Source organism: Amblyomma maculatum, chromosome 1 (assembly GCF_055883805.1).
Source record: "Amblyomma maculatum isolate TAMU_Amacu chromosome 1, ASM5588380v1, whole genome shotgun sequence".
In the NCBI taxonomy this organism is placed as follows: Eukaryota; Metazoa; Arthropoda; class Arachnida; order Ixodida; family Ixodidae; genus Amblyomma; species Amblyomma maculatum.
In genome coordinates this window covers 203,344,801-203,365,384 of record NC_139344.1, presented here as the reverse complement: position 1 = coordinate 203,365,384, position 20,584 = coordinate 203,344,801, and the positions used below count along the sequence as shown (strand labels likewise).

At 48.0% G+C, this 20,584-nt stretch overlaps 1 protein-coding gene across 1 annotated transcript in view; it reads right to left on the bottom strand.

The window, feature by feature from the left end:
• Positions 1–20,246, bottom strand: part of LOC146205386 (exosome complex component RRP42-like) — a 38,808-nt gene extending 18,562 nt beyond the window's left edge. The window contains exons 1-4 of the mRNA XM_084590054.1: positions 20,023–20,246; positions 19,070–19,171; positions 14,953–15,047; positions 7,263–7,428 (exon numbers count right to left, since the gene is read on the bottom strand). Coding sequence (XP_084446180.1) covers positions 7,263–7,428; positions 14,953–15,047; positions 19,070–19,171; positions 20,023–20,079 — 420 coding nt within the window. The 5' untranslated portion in view covers positions 20,080–20,246. The remainder of the gene's footprint in view (positions 1–7,262; positions 7,429–14,952; positions 15,048–19,069; positions 19,172–20,022) is intronic.
• Between the last annotated feature and the right edge of the window lie 338 nt (positions 20,247–20,584).

Below are 20,584 nucleotides of genomic sequence, written 5' to 3'. Positions count from 1 at the left end.
CCAACGATCCGCGACAGGCGTACCTTGCGGTGGTTGCCCAATCTCTCTCAAAGGAACCCTTTGGTTACTGCGAGAGAGAGATCACAGCACGCCCTTGCGTGCTTGCGGCGCGCACTCCGTGTCACTTCGTGCGCGCAGGGGAGCCTAGCTCCTCGCGCGCTCCCTTGACACGGTGACTGCGTATGTGTGTGTATGTGCGTTTTGTATATATGTGTATGTGTGTGCGTACGTGCGTGTATGTGCGTTTGTAAATATGTGTGTGCGTATGTGCGTTTGTAAATATGTGTGTGCGTGTGTGCGTGTGTGTGCCGCTGGAGGATGGCGTTTCAATAAACGTCTCCTTTGTGAACTTGGAGGTCTGTGTCCTTGCAGCGCAGTGCTCTCCTTCCTTTGGAGGTTGAGTGCGCGCTGCAGTGTTTCAGTGTGCGCGTGGTGACGGCTGATCGGGGCTTCGGCTCGCGCGACGCTCGAACCCGCGGTGGTTGGTGGCCTATGACCACGTAGAAACCACAACTGGCGCCCAACGTGAATTGTCCTTGGCTCCATGAGTCGTTGGACAGCACATCGGCCGAGCCGGTCGCCTTGACGATCAAGCTCATGCGCCATGCCTGCCGCCCCCTGCGCGGCACTCGGCAAAGGCACTGAAACACGCTACATGGTTCTTCGGACCACCCTGCGGTGCGACCGTTGACCATATGCCTCCGCTGTTTCAGCTTTACGCCGTTGCGGAAGCAATGTGCGCGACGCCGCCGCTGCCGGCATCTTCGCACAACAGCACCCGTACCCCACTTGCAGACATTTCTGTTCGGGGAACGGCGAGGCGTCGGCCGGGCTCCCTCTGGAAACCGGACCGACAGCGCGCTCAGTTGGCTGATGCGGCTCCTTGAACTTGCGAGCCGGCTGGCGCGCCGTTCTCTCTTGGTACAGCATTTCGACTTTTCGGTGCAGTATCTACAGGGGAGAACGAACGTGGTAGCTGACGCGCTATCCCGTGCCCCACTCGCCCGCGGCGGCGTCTTTACGGACGGCGGGCGAAGGGGGCGAAACAGCGGACGAGCCGCAGATCGGCACGGAGGGGACGCCCGCAGACGGGTTCCCCATTCCGCTATCCGGGTAAGCAGCGCTTCGCAAAGCAGGCGAGGGTGAAAGCTCTTTGTGAGCACATCTGAGACGCCGATGCCAGCGGAAGTTTTGCTGCGAACCTGCGGGGGGACGAAACCAGGCTCTCCTTTGAGATGACTGGGATCGTTTTCGGCCATGAAGAGCTACGACGGTCCAGCAAAATGACCCGTTTTGTCGCGATGTCAGCGACGGTCTCTGGGAGACGAAGCGCCGTTACGCTGCTTGTATTGCAGCGGGCGCAGCGCCGTTACGCTACTTGTATTGAGCGGGCGCAGGGGGGCACGAGCCAGCGTGTGTCGCGGCGTGCCCCGGGGATTCATGTTTGCTGGGCCATGACGGGCTCGCGCTGAAATCATAGCCACGGATGATGAGTCCATGAACCACTTGAAGTGGCTATTCCCCAATGTCTGAGCGGCGCTCTGTTGCGTTCTCTCACGACAAACCATTGGCTGGTCATCCGAGTGGCTCCAAGGTTTCAAGAAACTGAGTCAATCGGTGACTGCAGCCCGGCATGAAGCGCGACATTTTCCGCTGTTGCCGTTCCTGCCATGTCTGTCAAATGGAGAAGTCGAGGGGTGGCAAGCCACCGGGCATGACGAAACCAACTGACAGTGTGCGTCCGTGGCAGATGGCCACCTGCGATTTCATGGGGCATTTCCCCCAGTAACAAGCAGGGGCTCATTGCTGGAGAATCCCCCTATGGGGAAAGCCAGCCGTGCCTACATTGCAGACCTGAAGGCCTATGCGTAACGGTCTGACGAGCTTGCGCTGGTGCCCATTGTCATCACAGGCAAGCGCCAAGGCACACCCGATGCGGTGGAACGCAGCCGTGCCCCGCACCGGTACAAGGTGAGGCGACGTTCACCTGTGTGATTGATGCCGGACGGCGGGCCTTTTCCGCAACCGAAGGCATACCGCTTCACCGAGCGAGCTTGCTCGTTCAACCCTACCCGGAAGCAAGGTTGGTCTCCCCCTTTTCTGGCTCGCTCAGTTCCAGCCTGTGTGCTTTATTATTATTTTTTTTTTGTGTGCCTCTGTTCCCATTTTTCGCTTTCTTCTGTTTCCATTCTTGCTTCTTAACTTGTAAATATTGTACAGTGAGTGCCTTCTTTTGTACAGCGCGTCTTCTCTCCTCTTTCTTCTTGAAATTGCGAGGGTTGCTCATTAGCAGTCCCGACGCGCGGCTTTTCTGGTGCGTGCGGAAAGGAAGTTGGGGCCGTTTGGGGATGGGGAGCATGGACGATGCCCCTTTCACCCAAGGCCGCCGTGGTTGCGAAGGTGCTCGGGACAGGTTCGCCGCGAAAGGTATGCATCACCCTTTGGTGTGTGAGTGGCTGTGCGTGTGCGTGCCTGGGCGTGGAGGCGACGACGTCGCGCCATGTGTGTTTGCCGGCGTGTGCGGAGCGCGGTGGAAAGGAGGCCCCGCGCGGTCTTCCCATGTGCGCCTTGGATCGCCACGGAGTCACGGACTTTCCACACCCGGGGCCCCTTCCGCGTGTTCGCTGTCCCTGCACCTAACCTGTACCACCACCGACCGAGATCGTTTGCAGCCAAGGATGAACGTTGGCCACCCAGAAGTCAACGAGCGGTGAGTCACCGCAGGCTCCCTGAGCTGCACCGACGAACTTTGGAACTTCTGTACATAGTTTTGTTTGTACATAGCTGTTCTGTACATAGTTGTGTTCTGTACAATATTGTGTTCTGTACATAGTCGTTGTTACTTAGCCTCCGGAACTTTGTACATTATTCTTCATGTCATCTTGTTCATTTCTTTTTTGTGCGCCTTGCTAATGTTTGTCTTTCTTGAGTGTCTGTCTTTTCGAGATCTTTCTTGCTGGAACTGAAGTGTAGTTGACTTGTTGCGTGAAGATAGCATTCTTTTCTTCATGCTGGGGACCTGCCGCGTGCTTTCACTGATGGGTAGGAGGGCAATTAAGGAGAGGAGGATGTGGGATTCGGGCTTGCTGCGGCTGCCCTTTGCGCGGCCGCCGCCCGCTTCCCAGTTGTTCTCCCCGTTCCCTTTCTCCCGCCTGAGGCGGCGGAGAGGGGCTCGAACGACTTGTCACTGTCGTTCGGGCCACAGCTCCGCCCTGGCGTTCCAGTGGTGGTTCTCATTGGCGCCTTTTGGCGGGAACACGGCACCGCTTCGACAGCCGCGCTCGCGCTACTGTCCGAGCGGAGCTCAGAGAGAGACTCCTCCGAGACATCGTAAGGTGCGTACGCTACTGTTCTTGTCTGCCGGCCTTTGTCCGCGCAGACCAGTGTGTACTCGAGTTCGTCTGCTCCGGGTCGTACCTGAGAGCGCAACTCGAGCCTGTCGATCGTGATCCAACGATCCGCGACAGGCGTACCTTGCGGTGGTTGCCCACTTTCTCTCAAAGGAACCCTCTGGTCACTGCGAGAGAGAGATCACAGCACGCCCTTGCGTGCTTGCGGCGCACTCCGTGTCACTTGTGCGTTTTGTATATTTTGTATGTGTGTGCGTGTGTGTGTGTGCATGTGCCGCTGGAGGATGGCGTTTCAATAAACGTCTCCTTCGTGAACTTGGAGGTGGGTGTCCTTGCAGCGAAGTGCTCTCCTCCCGGTGGAGGTTGAATGCGCGCTGCGGTGTTTCAGGGTGCGCGTGGTAACGGCTGATCGGGGTTTCGGCTCGCGCGACGCTCGAACCCGCGGTGGTTGGTGGCTTATGTCCACGTAGGAAACCACAAGTCTCTTTTCCCCAAGTGGACGCGTTAGTATCTATCACTAAACACATGTTTCTTAAATCTCCACCAAGGATTTCTGTCTTCCACGCTATAGCACCGGACATTTTCCTGCTGCCAAAGGAAACATGGATAAACGCACGTCTTAGTTTTGCTGTCGGGCGTTTCTGGCCGTGACGCACCCCCAGTGTCTGCTTGGTTTCAGGGAATGAGTATATATCAGGGAACGAGCACAGCTATTTATTTTCGATTATGATTGCTATACAAATCACATAGTCATCGGAATATGGACATTTCAGTGTTCTGCAGGTATTATTAATTATCATCATCAGCCTCATTATAAATTAGATAAATGAGGATAATATAAGAAAAAAACCGCTCGACACTTCTTGAGAGTCCGATTCCGAGCTCAGCTCTTATTTATAATGAAAAGAGCCATCGCTCCAGTCCGTAATCAAAAGGTTTCGTGCGGACAGCCATCCGAAAGTAACCGCACGCACGGAGGGCGCACATCCAGTGGCCCGCACAACGGAGAGAAATGGCACTTCGTGAAATCAAGATGACGGAGGGAGGTGGAAAGGGGCTAAAACAACTTGCTTTGCTGCTGCTAGCCGCTAGCAAGGCATGATTCCGTTCCCTCAACCTGGCAACATATAGTGGAAATATTGTAAAAAAGAATAATAGCGGGCTTAAAGCTTGCTGTACTCGTTGCTTCAGTGGCGCAATGAATTTACACTATTTACCTCAGCCCTAAGCTATTCAAACCTGTGTTCGAATCCTGTAATTTTAACTTTTTTCTTCTTTTTTATTCTTTCTTTACCGCAACATTAAAATAAGCTACCAAGCTCATTCCTGTGGAGTGTTCCCCTTTAAGTTACAATATGTAGTATTTTTATTAACAGCCGCAAAACCAGCTGTAAACAGAACCACGAGGTGATGGCATGACAATGGTAACACTAATCAATTACCTTCACCGTAATCATTTCCTGCCTTCAGTGAGTGTATGTTACCTTTAGGTTGTGTTCACAGACACCTCTCGGTACCAATCGCCGTTTAAGCCGCTGAGAGGCAACCAGTGAGGAGAAAGAAGTTGCGGGACCCAACCGTTGAGGAGACGGAATTACGCGCAAGCAAGGGCGCGGCAAGAGAGAGCGAAAGCAGTGATCGAGTCATGTGTCGACCTATTGCAGAGGCAACGGCGCGACGTGACGCGTCGTAGCAGACACGCCAACAGAATAAAAATAAAAACCTGCAAACCTGCAGCAGATGGCAGAACAACCCTTGAACCGTAAACGCACGCACACACCGTGAAACGCGTGCGCCGCATGATCACTTAGCGCAACAGAGTAGCGAGCGCGAAGGACCGTGCCTCCCAGCAAAGCAAGTGGCGGGGGTGGGCACGGTCGCTCCATACTTTTCAGTATACACATACCAACACAACGCGGGGCGAAAATACGAACTTGTAGAAAGATGTTACAGATGGCGCAGCCTGTCCAAGTGCGCCAGCTTCGCGTTCAGGTGCGAAGTTTTCAACGACAATAGAGAATGTACCAGTACATCAGTGACACAGTGAAGGGAAAGAGCGAAAACGTACCGGTACATTCGTGACAGCGAAAGGGTTAATGTCATGCTCTGCAAGCGACCTAGAAGGCAGACCAGAGTTGTATAGAGTTACTATACTAACTGCATGTCGTGTCCATGATGTCAGGTTATGCAGATGCTGCATAACAAAGAAAACAAGGCTACTGTATTGTAAAATTAAGATATAAGTTGTTCTGCTGTGCTTCTCAGTTCCACAGACTGGTATTTGCAAATTTGGGGATACAGCTTTCGAATGACGCAAGAAATAATTGTTTTAAAAGTCAGTTAACTGGCCCTTTAAAACCGATGGCACAGTAAAGCGCAGCCTCAGAGCACAGGTGGCCAGATGCCAGGAACGTGCGCCACCTATCAGGATGATAGACTACTCATAGTCATGCATGTGTGGATAAGGAGAGTGGTCATATTGAGAGGGAGCCCAAGTGGACTTTGGTTCGAATTTTTGACATCAATAAAGGCACATTTGGCTCTAATATCTAAAAAAAAACAACTTCTTCATCTACACTGTTCGTTTATTTATTTAAAATGTCCGAAACCTAGTCAAGGACCCTTTAGAAGTGAGGAATTGTGCCTAAGGTACATTCATGTTTATAAACATTTCCACCAGTGATAGATAACTCCACGAGCATGATCATGATTCTTCACAAACTAGCCTTTTCATGCAAAATAACTGTACAACTAGCCCTGAGTGGAGAAAATGCCATGAGCATATATACACATAGCCATAATGAAACAAGGCCAACAAAAAAACTGCGAACAAAATGCCCTTGCAGAAATGCGACAGTAGACAATAGACCTTTCCGCAATTGCAGTGCCGTGCCAACCCCTGGCGGATCTGCGCGAAGCCTGATGGGAGAACAGAGTGATCGCCTCCCGCATCGGCTGCTGGCAAACGTGTTGGCACGGTGTTGCCACTGCTTCCTGCCATCGTGCGTCTTCTCGTGCACGTTGTTGATGCTTCCTTGCAAAATGCAGCAAGCACCGGATTGCTTCGATGGTTAGCTGCTTGTCTTTGTGCAATTTTGTTGTGACTTTTGAAGCGAAAGCTTCACTACGCCATATAAAGTCAAGGTCGGCGTGCGCTGCACACGCCGCTACAGCGGACGTGCCGTAACCATGGCAACGAGCTGCGCCTTCTACAGGGAGGGCAGCGACATCCAAGCAGATGAACACGTCGGCATGGAGAGGAGAAAGGTTGCTTCCGCACTGACTGCGCATGAGGGTGCCGCCACAGAAAGCTGCAGTGGGTGAACACCGGTCTTTTCGTGCCGGCTGATGACCCATGGATTTAGAATGCAACACCTAATTGTGCAACGTGATCCAAAAGAATGGTGGGCACAACATAATTAACAGAAAACAGCGGGAAGCAGCAGCACAGCAATGGCGGCAAGGTGGCAAAGAAAGGTTCGCCTGAGGACCGGCAGAGTTGGAGAGGCGCGAGCATGGTACCGCTGCGTTTTCCCAGGGGGCTTTGCACGGCCGCTCGGTGGCACGGCGGAAATACTGGAAAAGTCTATTTTCAAAGTGATCTAATAAACGTGAAACAGGGCAATTTCTTGTCATTTATGCTGCAACTGCTTTGTTCTTAAGTCTATATACTCTCTGATGCTCTAAATGGTTATCACTAAGCTACTAAGTCATTTGTTTACCAAAAACTATTTCCTTGCTCACTTTATTTATGGGAGTAAGAAACTGTGGCACGGTAACCTAGTTTTCCTTCATTATCTGTATCACCATTAGGTTCAGGCATATAAGCAAATCTGACACAAGTAATTTCCTCTGTATTTCACTCAGCTTGTCAGTGTTTCCTTTCTCATTTTTGAACTCAAAGTCACTTACCAACACATCCACATACAAGACCCATACTTGCTGACCAGGAATAACTGCCAAAGATTTCAGGTCAAGGCATTTTGGAGAGCCAAAAGCTTGAGCCAAGGCTGATTTGATCTTGGTGGCAACTTCCTCGCCACCTCTACCTTCAAATTCAGGGTCTGCATTAGCAGTACTGAAACAAATAATTACCAGAGGGTTAAACCATGCATTTAATGATGCAAAAGCTCCTACACTGCTTATACATGGTAAGACAGAAAAAAATGTCTGCCACATAACCCAAGAAAAGCATGCATTATTGATGATTAACGGCTTTCAAACCTCTACACTATGAGAGGCGGTTTACTCATTCTGAAATCCACTCACACCCACTGGGGTTTCTGTCATACTTTCATCACCAAAGAAATTTAGGATGACGACAAAATTTCCCGCCACCAAAAAATTGAATGCAGTGCACATGGATTAAAAATTTTATTTGTCTCTGATCGGAGCAACTGGGCTGAGAAGCGTGCGTCGAGGCGTCGGCGAGCTGCTACACAGTGTGTTCTCGCTGCGCCACCGCCACCAATGCAAACTGATCAGCACTCACCAGTGACGTTTTCCACACAGCATGCTGTTTAAACATGTTAGCGAATGTCTTTCGTTTCGTCACCAGCTCCCGCCTAGACAGCGGTCATATGCTCTTTGAGCCGCGTACATAGGATGTATCGCTCTCAATGGTCATCCAATGTCAGCCGTCAGCAATGATTTGCCTACACAACACCTAGGGGGGTGCCGTTTTTGTTTGTGATGTTTCTATGGGACTGGATGGGGCTGAAAGTGCTGCCTGAATGAGCTGCATGCTAAGGGTAGGAAGGCAGGAGGTGCAGCAAGTGAGAGAGGGGGGCACTTTCCCGGGATGGCGCAGAAATGTGAAATTAGCAGTGAAATTAGTGGGGGCGCTTATTCAGAATTTTACGATAGCTTTATGCACAAATGAAGCAAAAAATAAACCCGCTAAAACAAAAAGAAAAGAAAAAAAAAAAAGGCGTCACTACTGGGGCTGCTGTGATGATGGCAGCAGCAAAAACAGTTCTTCTCGGACCACCTCAAGAATAATGTCTCACAGGCTGTCTCGCAGGCTGTCTCCGCTTGCACATGAGCATTGTAGGGGTTTGCGTACACAGCTTCAAGGGGTCAGCTGTACTGGTGCATGCGGGCGTGCATAGTCCTTTCCATGGTGGATGCTTCCAGTTCAAATTGGGCCACGGTTTTCAGCGGATCTCTGACAAGGCCAGCAAAAACGAACTGTTTAACGCCTTGCATCAAAAATTTCAATTTGCCCACTTTGGTCATGTTAGGGTAAGCCCGGCGAAAGAAGCACTTCATTTCATCAACATATGCCAGGATCGGTTCATTGGGGTGTTGATTCCTTAATTGGAGAAGGGCCTGTGCTTTTTCTTTCCTGAATACACTGGTGAAGGTCTTCAAGAGCTCCTGCTTGAATGCATCTCAATCCGTTAAAGAACTCTCATGGTTTTCAAACTAAGTTTTCACAGGTCCCTGAAGTGTGAAGTAAACTTGCCTGAGCTTTATTGAGTAATTCCAAGATTTGAATAACACCACGCAGTCAAGGAGGTCCATCCAGTCTTCCACATCTTTACTGGGCAGTCCTTAAAAGATGGGGGGGGGGGGGGCTCCTGGGACTGCACGAAGACCAAGGGTGGTTTCTGGTCTTGAGGCATCTTCGGGGGTATTGCACGTTGGAGCAATTCAGCGCCTCTACCAGATGTCACGTGGTGGTGACAATGCCGTAGGCCACAAATGAACAGACAGGTGTAGCACTGGAATGAATTCTTTATCGGGCTGACTTGTGCCCGCACAAGCACTAAGCTATTGGCGATAGCAGCAAGCATGCTTGCTGGTTGCCGAACAGAGAATGCCCATTTTGCTTGTCAGTGCTCAATTTAAAGGCGGTGAAGAAACATTTAGATAAAACTGAAAACAGTGACTAGCATAACCTGGAACAATGTAGAAACACATGTGCGTGGCTAGAATACTTCGAGATACGCGTCGGCACATCTTCCCCGACAAAGAAAATGATAAAGCCGCGTTTTGCGACAACGAGCATGAACAAACAAACAGCACATAATCGATCCATATTCTACAATCACAGTGATAAGGCCGCATGCCAGCAGCTGTTAAAGAAAACAACAAATAGAAATTTGAATGGTTCGCACAAAGAGTTTTCTGAATACATCAGACTTGTTTTTGCAGATTATGTGAGTCTGTTGTAACGGTTAAACATGTAAGCAATGCACAATCATGCAACAATAAACTGCAGCCAATCGGGTGCATAATTCCCTAGCCACAATGAGCTGTTTTTAATTCAAACTAACTTGGTTCAAGCTTCTGATTTATTTGAATAAACAGTCCTGTTGATACCAACTGCCTTAAAAAAAGCTTCAACTGATTCGAAATATCAACAGTATTAATCCGTGTTATCAAATTAGTCACCTTAAGCTATTAACAAATGAATAAAGAAGCCAATACTAATGCCAATAATTTTTTTTTCCATTTCTGCTCTTGATGGGCTGATTATTTTATTCGGAGTGGAAGGTAAGATGTGTACATGAATACAGGGATATACCATCATGTTTTTAGCAGCGTAGCAGCAGTTGTTTCTTGGAACGTTAGTACTGCTGTGCCAGGCCGGCTAAAGCCCTCGGGCATTAAGGCCGGCCAAGCTTCACCGCGCCACCAGGTTGTGTGGTGCCGCCGTGTCGCGGGATGGACGCTGCTCTATTTCCCCTGCGTTTGCGGTTTCGGAAGGAACGCGACCTCGGCAAGCGGGAGAGAAGGAACCAGCGTGCTGCTCCAGTATGCGCAGGCCTGGATGTGCGGCTGACCATCGGACGCTTGTTGCCATCGGCTTCGAGATGGGTTCCGGGACCTGTGGCACCATTCCTGTGACCTTGGGACCTGCAGCTGCATCTGAACCGCCTACGGCCTGACTGATTTGTGACTGCGTGGGCGGGGCCTGACGAGAAAAAGACGCGAGAGTGTTTTCGAACACGAGTGTGTTGCGAAGCGACTGAGAGATTGCTCGAGAAGCTCTCAACGGAGGCAGGCTGCCATCCTGCTCTCAGAGTTCTTTGTTCCCGATGTAAATAGCTGTATAAACGGGACTGATGGCCACTAGCTACTTCGACAGGGTGAGTGCCTGAGATTCACCTCGCATTTCGCCAGACCTCTCTAGCAAAGGAAATCGTTAGGAGGGATTGTGATTTTCAGGGAAATGAGTATCAGGGAATTTTGAGTTTGTTGTGTTTTCGCCAAAGTGCACAGGCGGTTTGACAACACACGGTGTAAAACCAGGATGGAGAAGTTCAAGGTATGGCAATTTCTCGAAGTTTGCGATGAGTTGGGAATTTCGCTGGGTTCTGCAAAGCGAAAAAAAAATATATTCTGGAGGTTATGAGTCGGGAGGCAGTGACGATTGAGGAGGCCGAGAGGCTTGGGAAACAATTGTAGAACGAAGAGAGAAAGAGGAACAGGAAAAGCAAGAGCTCCGCGAGGAGAAGAAAAGACAAAAGCAGCGAGAGGCACGGAAAAAACGGGAGGCCCGTGAGCATGCTCTAAAAATGAAGGATCTTGAAAACGCTTCAAGCCGTACGGACATGGCGCGTTCTAGCCTGTATCCTTGGCCGGAGAACAGGTGAGACACACACTGAAGGATTCTGTTCCAATGTACAGAATAGGGGACGATATTGCACTTTTCCTGGTAAATTTCAAGCGTGCATGCAGAAAGTTGCATATCGATAAGTGTGCTTGGGCAGAGAGGTTGCTTCCTTTCCTTTCCAGCGAGGCGGCTGAAGCTGTGGCGCGTCTCTCAGATAGTGATAGCGACGATTATGACAAAGTAAAGAGTGCGCTACTTCAGAAATATCGGCTCTCTGCTGAGGCATTTCGACAGCGGTTCCGTCAGAGAAAGAAAAGCGAGGAGAAACACGGACTTTGCTTACAGGCTAAAAGCCAACTTAACAGAGTGGCTTAAGAGTGCTAAGTGTACAACGATCACGACAAGGTGCTAGAGTTTATTGCATTGAAGCAATATTACAGTGTGATCCCAGAAGATTTGAGGCTATGGCTGTTAGACAGGCCTACAGAAACCAGCCTAGACAAGGCAGCCCAGCTGGCAGAAGAATACTACGTACGTAGGAATCTGCAGAGCAGAATAGCTTGCGGTAAACGGCCAGGAAAAGATTTCTTTTCAAAGAATGTCCCCAAGCAAAGATTTCAACTGCCACGCCAAGATTACCGGAAAGAGGATGCGAGACCGGAACGCGTAGATATCGAAAAAGAACCGGAGGCACCAAAGTCTACCGAACCACGGGAGCTAAAAGACGAGGTGACTCGCGCGTGTTCGAAAGGCGACGACCCCTAATATGCTATAATTGCAAAAGAGAGGGTCACATCTTTTCCAACTGCAAGCAGCGGAAGGTTGTGTACGCTAGCATACGTGAGTCGGATGAAAATATTCAGCTGCTAGAACCGTGCATGCAGGAGGTATTGGTAAACGGGAAGAAATCTAAGGCGCTGCGCGATACCGCCGCAACCATGGACATTGCGCACCTTTCCTGTGTTTCCCCCACTGACTATACCGGCGAATGTGCCTGGATTAGGCAAGTCGCAGAAGACAAAAGCGTGCGCTTACCTATTGCCAAGGTAACCGTAGAAGAACCATTTGGCCAACTATGTAAGGAAGCAGCAGTGAGTGCTAACTTGCCAAGATATTTGCCATACCTTTTCTTGAATAAATCTGAACAGCTATGGAGTGAAAAGGGGTCTTTCCTTCGCTACAGGTTTCGCTGGTATGGCACTTACGAACTCCAGAGCACGAGAGCTGTCACGAAAACTTGATTGTGCTCAAGTGGATGAGCAAACACCAAACCGTTCCCTCAGTCAGTCAGGGGCATCTTGCGGACACGAACCGCAGAACCCCCGAAAACAGGGAACCAACTGTGATTCCTGAAATCCAACCAGCATCCATTAGTGCGGAGAAGGGAGAACAGCAGATTAGCTCAGTGCTAACTCCTATTTCATCTTGCAGAATCCACGAAAGTTAAGCACTGTGACGCATAGGAACGCTCACACGAGCGGCTTCCAGTGCTAGAGCAATTTACTGTGGAAGTAGGAGATTGAACGCAAACTGACGAGAATAAGAAGCAGCTTATTGTGCAAACTGAGTCGTCAGATGTTCCCTCTCTGGATTCGGTAAAGTTGACGCTCTGCTTCGAGAACAATGCAAATGGCATACAAGGCAATAGGTTTGCACACGTTGAACATTGCCAGTCTGACACTGCTGGATATGTAGAGAGTAACAGCAAGTCGGTGCTGAACCGCGCAGCAGCGGAGGGCGAGAAGCCAAAGATTGTTATTCTGCACAGGCTAGAGCAGAGCGTTGAGGAGGAAGACGACCTAAGTGGAACGCTTAAGGGCAGATGCCTAACTGTTACGGTAACGGAATCAACTAAGATTGGTGATCAAGAACGGTTGTTTTTCGGAGATAACAAAGTGGTGAATTGAGCGCCAAAGGAAAAGCCTTACCGCGAAGAGCTTCGAAAACAAACGGACGCAGTTTTCGCTCAGACGACCTATGCGGATGCGTCAGCTATTGACCGCAATGGACAAGGAGAGAGAAATTTTCGAACCAGAGCAGATGCGAAGTTCTCTAAGGGTAACCATCCTGCAGGAAAAGACAGAGTGCCGTCTTGGCACAATGTCAAAAAGAAAAATGACAGGGCTGCCTTGGAGATTAGGAGGTGCCAGATCATGCTATATTTCACGTCTGCATGCACGAGGATCTGTTAGTAAGGACCGCTCATCTAGGCAAATTTCTTGCAGACTCTGGAAAGGAAAAGTACGTCTTTAACTAAAGGGGTTATCTTTCGGGATACGTTCATTTCGTGGGGCTGGAAAAGCAACTGAATTGGGACGAGAGCAAAGAACAGCTTGTCGCTTAATTCAGGGCTCGTTTTCATGTGGAGGATACTGTCCGCACCTGTCAGATCTAAGCTGTCACGGCGTTTCAGTGAAGAGCCGAGGATCTCCGAAGGGCGAAGGCAGGACTAGCTCTACTGTTCGTTGCCTCCTCGGGAATCCAGTAGAAGTACTCGTAACGCGACCCAGACGGGCGCGACTGAAGGAAAGCTGAGCGAAGCGCAATGCTAAATCCACGAAAGTTAAGGTTTTCTCTGCGAGAGAGACAGTGTAAACTTTGTTGTATCTTACCTCGTAGTTGTATTTGCAGCTTACAAAAGAAGAAAAAAAAAAAAACACCAATGGATTTGTATTTTGTTGACATTGTCTTGGCACTTTTAAGAAATTGGATGAATGGGAAAGAGTTGAAAGTTTGTTTTATGAAAAGCGCTTCATTGAAAGGCTGCTTTATTTTTTTTGCATTGCGTTAGAGCGTATATGTTAGTTCTTTCCTCAAGTTGAGGTGATCGTTGTGCGTTTTATTCTTTTGAGTGACGTTTGTGTGTGAGCCGCTTAACCTAAGCGCATTTACTTTTGGCCAAGGAGACAGAATGGCGCGTCTTGACGGTATTTTGGTTCATTCGGGTTATTATTGGGGCCAAATTCAAAGCCTGCTTCGGCAAGATCAGTTGTCCCTCCCTTACCAGATACCTTCCGAGAAGCAGAGAACAGCGCATTCTTAGCTCTTAGTGCACTACGAGCGTGGCCATACGCCCTGGAAGAGTTCAGACCAGAACTTATTTGATGTGCACCTTGTGTTCGTTGGGAAAATTAAATTTTCATATCAGATGTACGCGGGTTTTTGTATACACTCGCAGTTTTGCATATCTTGGTCTGGCGGGATGAGTGATTTTTGAATGGCATTTGTTCTTGAGTGTGGCTTGAGGCCTGTTGTCCCGTCAAGCTAGCCTCAAAGAAAGACCGGAGGCCGAACGTCTCCCGTTGGTGACCAGTGGCTGCGCTTCTTCGTCGTTACGGGAGCAGAACACTGCAAGGGAGAAGACTTTTCGGCACGCCTAACCAGCTGAGCTGCGTGTGAGCAGATCATCGTCCAGAGCATTGTCTGGCGGCGGTGGTGCTGTTGTGCCAGGCCGGCTAAAGCCCTCGGGCATTAAGGTCGGCAAGCTTCACCGCGCCACCGGGTTGTGTGGCGCCGCCGTGTCGCGGGATGGACGCTGCTCTATTCCCCCTGCGTTTGCGGTTTTGGGAGGAATGTGACCTCGGCAAGCGGGAGAGAAGGAACCAGCGTGCTGCTCCAGTATGCACAGGCCTGGATGCGCGGCCGACTATCGGACGCTTGTTGCCATCGGCTTCGAGATGGGTCCCGGGAACTGTGGCACCATCCCTGCGACCTTGGGACTTGCAGCTGCATCTGGACCGTCTACGGCCTGAAATTGATTTGTGACTGCGTGGGCGGGGCCTGATGAGAGAAAGACGCGAGAGTGTGTTGCGAAATGACAGAGATTGCTCGAGAAGCTCGCAACGGAGGCAGGCTGCTGTCCTGCCCTCAGAGTTCTTTGTTACTGATTTAAATAGCTGTATAAAGCTCTTTTCATTTTTTCTTCTCAACTCCGTATCGTATCGTCCACTTGATTGCTGTTCCCACCCCGACACCACACTACTCGTGAATCACGATAGTACACGAAAAAAAGAATGCAAGCTGCATTCTCCAACCTACCAGTCAACGAAGAATTCAATACGGCCTTTCCCAGGTGCAGTAGGATAAGGTTCATCAAGTTCAGCCTTAATTCCAACCAAGATATCAGTGTTTGCCTGTGGAAAAAAAAAAAAAAGTTTTCCAAATGATGACAGTTGCTCGGTTAAGATAAACACTTTATAAAGTAACATGACATCCCTTTCACCTATAGGTGTCCCTATACCCGATAATCGAACATAGAAATTTTAGGGGCACTTTGGATCACTAAACTGCAATGAGGCGAAAGCATCTATTGCGGGGTGGTCCAAAGCCCTCCACTATGACACCTCTTTCTCTCCGTTTTCACTTCCACCTTCCTCATTTTCCTTAAGGCACAGTTAAGGTGTCCGCGGAGAATTGTGGCTGATACTTCGCCTTTTCTTTCCTGTAAACCAATTTGAAACACCGCTGATGCCTGCTGTACTGCGTCTGCTTCTAATGCTGTGTGGTGCGGCGTTGAGGAAGCGCCAAATGAAAGGTGCCACACGGACGCCTGGATCGGTATGATGCAATAGCGTAAACTACCAGCCAACATATAAAGCCCCGCTTTAACCGAGCCGTATGAATGTGCCTGCATGACCTAGGGGTAACGTGAATGCAAGAGCCTTGGCAGGCTGATTCTGATATCACCCTCCTATATGAAAGGAAAGGCCCGCGTTGGCAGCGTAATGCCAAAGCCCTATGTCCAGTTCGTGCTCGGCCATCTCAGCTGCCAGCTACCGCTTCTCATGTCACGAAAGCGTTATGGATGGACGGACACGATCATGGACATGACCATGAGCCTTTAAAGGCTTTCACCTTAAAACTACTCATTGCAGTTTATTCCTCAACTATCAAAGCACATCTTTTCAAAATGCGAAATTGTTGGTGTGGCTTATTTTTTAGAAAACAATTATAACCATTCCTTGGTGAAAGCTTGCTGGCCTGGGACCCAAGACCTTTGATCATGGTCACTGGCAGCACAACACCATGTATGTGCACTTTGCATACATCTCCCACAATACTGGAAAGTTGTAAACAATGGGTATAAGCATCAAAGGCCAGGTTCTCTGGCAAATTAGATGCCGGTACTGTCAGTGCTGTTGCCATTGTGAACAAAAAATCACGAGCATGCCTCTTGCAGATGGTATTGGCAGATGACCTTGGTTGAGCACTGATCGCTCAGTGGGTTGTACGAGGTCACGAGACCACATGATATGGCTTAGTTGGCAGCTTCGACAGCATCCTTTGAGATGGGAGGGTGAAGTTAGAATCAAACCCCGTGGGACCCTTGGATCTCGAGTCAGGCACTCTACCCCTAGGCCACACAGGCATGTCCGTACGGCTTGCTTAAAATGGGGCTTTATATTTGTCACATGGTCTTTCATATGATGTGGTAGCTTACGACTGTATGCCCAATGAGTATGTGTGAGAATATAGATGCATAAAATAAAGGGATAAGTGATTAAGTAAGTAGCAAAGTGCATGCATTCAAGCAAGGTACCACAAGGGGAGTCACAGACACGAGCCATTAACACTGTCTCGTCATACCCTTAAAGGTGGACCTGCGGACATGGAACATCTGTATTACCGCAAGTGCCACATGGGACATGACTGAACAGTGAGGGTGGCAGTTGTGAGCCAAAACCTCTTACTCTACCTATGGTGTCAAAACTGCCAGAACCAGGGCCCTAGTTAAGCTTTTGAGCAGAGGGTATGGAAGTGAGGGGCTCGTTAAGACGTACATATTAAGGAAGTCAATAGCCAACAAAACCAATAAAACCTTAGAGAAATTTTTCTCATTTTTGCAGCGAGCTACATTGGCCACAGTCTCGCCATTTCGCCGTGCCAGTCTGTACCGGTACGAAGAGCGAACAACGAAGAAGAAAAGAAAAAAAAAAGAAGGAAAAGAAGAAAAAGAAGAAGAGAAGAATGAGGATGGTCAAAGACGAGAGACAAGAGAAGTGCTCATACGTGAAATGATTTCCCTATAGCATAAATAAAGCTGAAACCATAGAGTAAACTACAATATGCAAAAGCCATGTCTTTATGTTCAAGTCGAACCTAAGCGTAACCATGCAGATTGCTGTCGCGTAACTCCAGGTTTGAACACAAGCTAAACCATGGCTAATTTTTGTAGCAAGAGCTACACTGGCCACAGTCTCGCCATTTCGCCGTGCCTATCCGTTGCCTGTCCGAAGAGCGAAGAAAGAAGAAGAAGAAGAACAAGAAGAAGTCATGAGAGGCAGTAGCTGACAGCTGACATGGTCGAGCACTAACTGGACGTATAGGGCTTCCTGAAATTATGTTTGGCAGGAGCTGCCAACTCGGGCCTCTCCTTTCATATGGGAGGGTGATATCGCAATCAGCCTGCCAAAACACTTGCATTAACGTTATCCCTAGGCCATGCAGGCACGGCACGTTCATATGGCTCGGTTAAAGCGGGACTTTATATGTTGGCTGGTAGCTTATGCTGTCGCACCATCGCGAAGGTGGGAGTGAAAAACAGAGAGAAAGAGGTGCCATAGTGGGGGGGGCTTCGACCACCACACGATAAAGGCTTTTGCCTCATCGCATTTCAGTGGTGAAGTGCCCCCTATGGCATAAATAAAGCTGAAACCATAGAGTAAACTACTATGCGCAAAAGCCATGTCTTTACTTTGTGAACCTAAGCGAAGCCATGCAGATAGCTCTTGTGTAACTCCTGGTTTGACCACAATATAAACCACAGCTAATTTTTTTTTCAATTTCTTGTGTTTATCAATGAGAAGTTTGTAGTGTAATCATTTTATGACTGAAAGATAATTATTGGAAAGTAGAAAAAACAACCACATGCTGCCAGTGGGATCTGGTTTCTGTATGTTGTATACAGTGCTCTGTCAACTGTGCTATGATGGCAGCTGTCCAATCTTCTACTTTTGGGATATTCATGTTGCGTGTAACCTAACCTTCTTTCATGAGGCTGCCATGTAATCACCAACAGTTATGATGGCTTTTACAGTCATGACACTTCAGCATGTGAACATACGTCGAGCTGTACAGATAGCACAGCCTAGTGTGCACTGCAAGTAACGTTCCATGCACGATTTGTGCAGGCACTGCTCTCACTCACAACTGGCACCCACATACTGCTCGCGGTACATACTGTAACCAATACACACCATTAGTTGATAACAAAGGTACAGACACTGAATGCCTACTTTGTCACCTTACCATGCATTTTAAGGGCAATATGTTAATGCCACCTTCAAGCTTGAAAGTGGTACGATTCCTTTACAAGACTGCCTGGATATCAAACACTCATATTTGGAAATGGACAGGAGCAAAACCTGAAGAAATGAAGGTACATCGGCTTTCTTGCCAGCTTCTACATCTTGAAAAAACAGGTCATGGAAGTTTAACATTTGGGCATCACTACTAAATTTTTCTTGCTGGGTTTGTGTGACTGCCGCACTCCTGTGAGCGCACTTTTTTTTAGTGATTATCCTCACGTATTGTAGGCAGTCAATGTAACATGCTACATAGAAATATGAGCAAACAAATGAGGAGACTGTGGTAGGTGCCCGAGGCCAGTGAACAGCTGCAGCCATGAGAGTTCCATGTGTGATGTCACTCACATGGCACGCTAAGCTGTGCTGTCTGTAAAGAACGGCACACAGTTCAGTGTCCATGCTTATAAATTTTATGAATGTATCTAGGCTGCATTTATGGATTGAAAACGCTTGATGTTTGTGGTGTGTGAGCAGCTTATCATGTTCCACATTCCAGATAACAGGGCAGCAGACATTAGTTTGTTGCATACCAAAAAGCATGTGGTTGCAGTCAGTGGTAGGAGTTTTGTGGCTACTTTTAGCAACCAATTCTGGACTAATGAATGCATCCATGACACTCAAACTAGAAAAATATATGTAGTATAGAATCCATATAATACAGAACATCCTTATGCTCAGAAAATAACAATGGGCTCCAGCATTACTAAAACACAAAACTTCAATATGCAAACAATGTCACAGTCCCTTTAAACAACCCATAAGCCATGACAAAGTTGCAATCAGTATAAAGACGCATGTAATTCTTGTAATTTTAACACGCTGTAGCAATTAACAACTACAACACTTACCAGCCGCACATGTGACGAACCACTACAGTTGGACACGACACCAGTCTCAAGTTCCAGGAATCGGTACTCTAAGCAGCAGCGACCATCACACCGCAGGTCTTCCTGCAAACAGTAGAAAGGTTGCACTAAACTTATTTCAATCACCTACTGAATCACACTTTGGAGATGATATATGTGTGAAATAGGGAAGTTATCATCGCTACTGATGCCTCTTATGCACAATTACTTCCATCGAACTGAGAGAGAGCAAAAAAATAAAAGAGCACTTAATTGAAAAAAAAAAATAGCAATAAAAAAAGTCCGCGTTGAAAACGGGCATTTTTGGTTAGAAAGGCGATAATAAAAGGGCGTATACAGCGTTTAAACAATTACTTCAAACAAAATATGTCGTCAAATACCTCGAGTGAATAGATTTCAAGGGGGATACAAAGAGGTTTCAAAGTTTGGAAGTTCAGGGCATAGTGTTGCTATAAAGGGCAGGCTGAAGGAAACGAATCTGTTAATGGCAGTTAGGTTAATTTCTATTTTGTACCCGTAATATGTTCGCCTGTCAGTTATAAACTAAGTATTGCAAAAAAATGAGTAGCACCGCTTCAATTGAACCCAAGTTCTTAATGAGTGGACTGCGTTTGTGGTAGGCCGTACCGGTAGCAGTTCTAGAACCGATCTTTTTGTTCGTAAATGCATATTTTTGCCACCAGAATGAAGCATCAGCTTTTGCTAAAATAATACTGCATCAAATACCGGTGCTGGGGACCTTTGCTGGCCCCTGCGTCTGCCTTTTCGTTGCTGAAAATGGCAGTTTGCTGGGATCTATTGGAATACAATGGAACAGTGGCCTGCGACGCTGGTCAAGTAATGCTAGTATCCATTGTTTGATGTTTAAACCAATTGAACTACAGGTCTTTTGGACAGACTGTATGACGGTACTGCAAGTACTGCACAGTACGTACGTGTATCCCATGGATGATGTAAGTCTTCTCCGCCTCGCTAATGAGTACACCAGCCATTGTCAAGAGACAACTTTTTATGCCCTAGTATAAAATCGGTTGCATTTCATTCCCGCCAGTAGCTAGCTTCTAACAACAACAACAACAGCATGCAACTGAATCTGACAAACGCAATGTTACCGCCGCGCCATGCCGCTCTGTTGAAGTCACGTGGTTGAAGTCCGCAGCCGCGGCGGCATAGTCCGCACACGCAAAAAAAAAAAAAAAAAAAAAATTAAAAAAAAAAGGGAATTAGAGTTACTACTTACTGAGGTGGATGGGAGAAATACTGAAAGTATATAAAATGCATACTTCTGTCATCTAATTTTAATTTTGTTTTATATTATTGACTCACTTCGCAACGACGCAATCACATGTTCGCTTACATTTTTTTTTTTTTTTCTTGTTTGCCCTCAAAGTGCGTCAACTTTTTTTTTTTTTTTCTTTATTGCCGACTTTGACATTTGAAAGTGAAATCAGAAATACATAAAATTGCTTGCTCGTTTGTTCTCGAATTTGTTGTTTC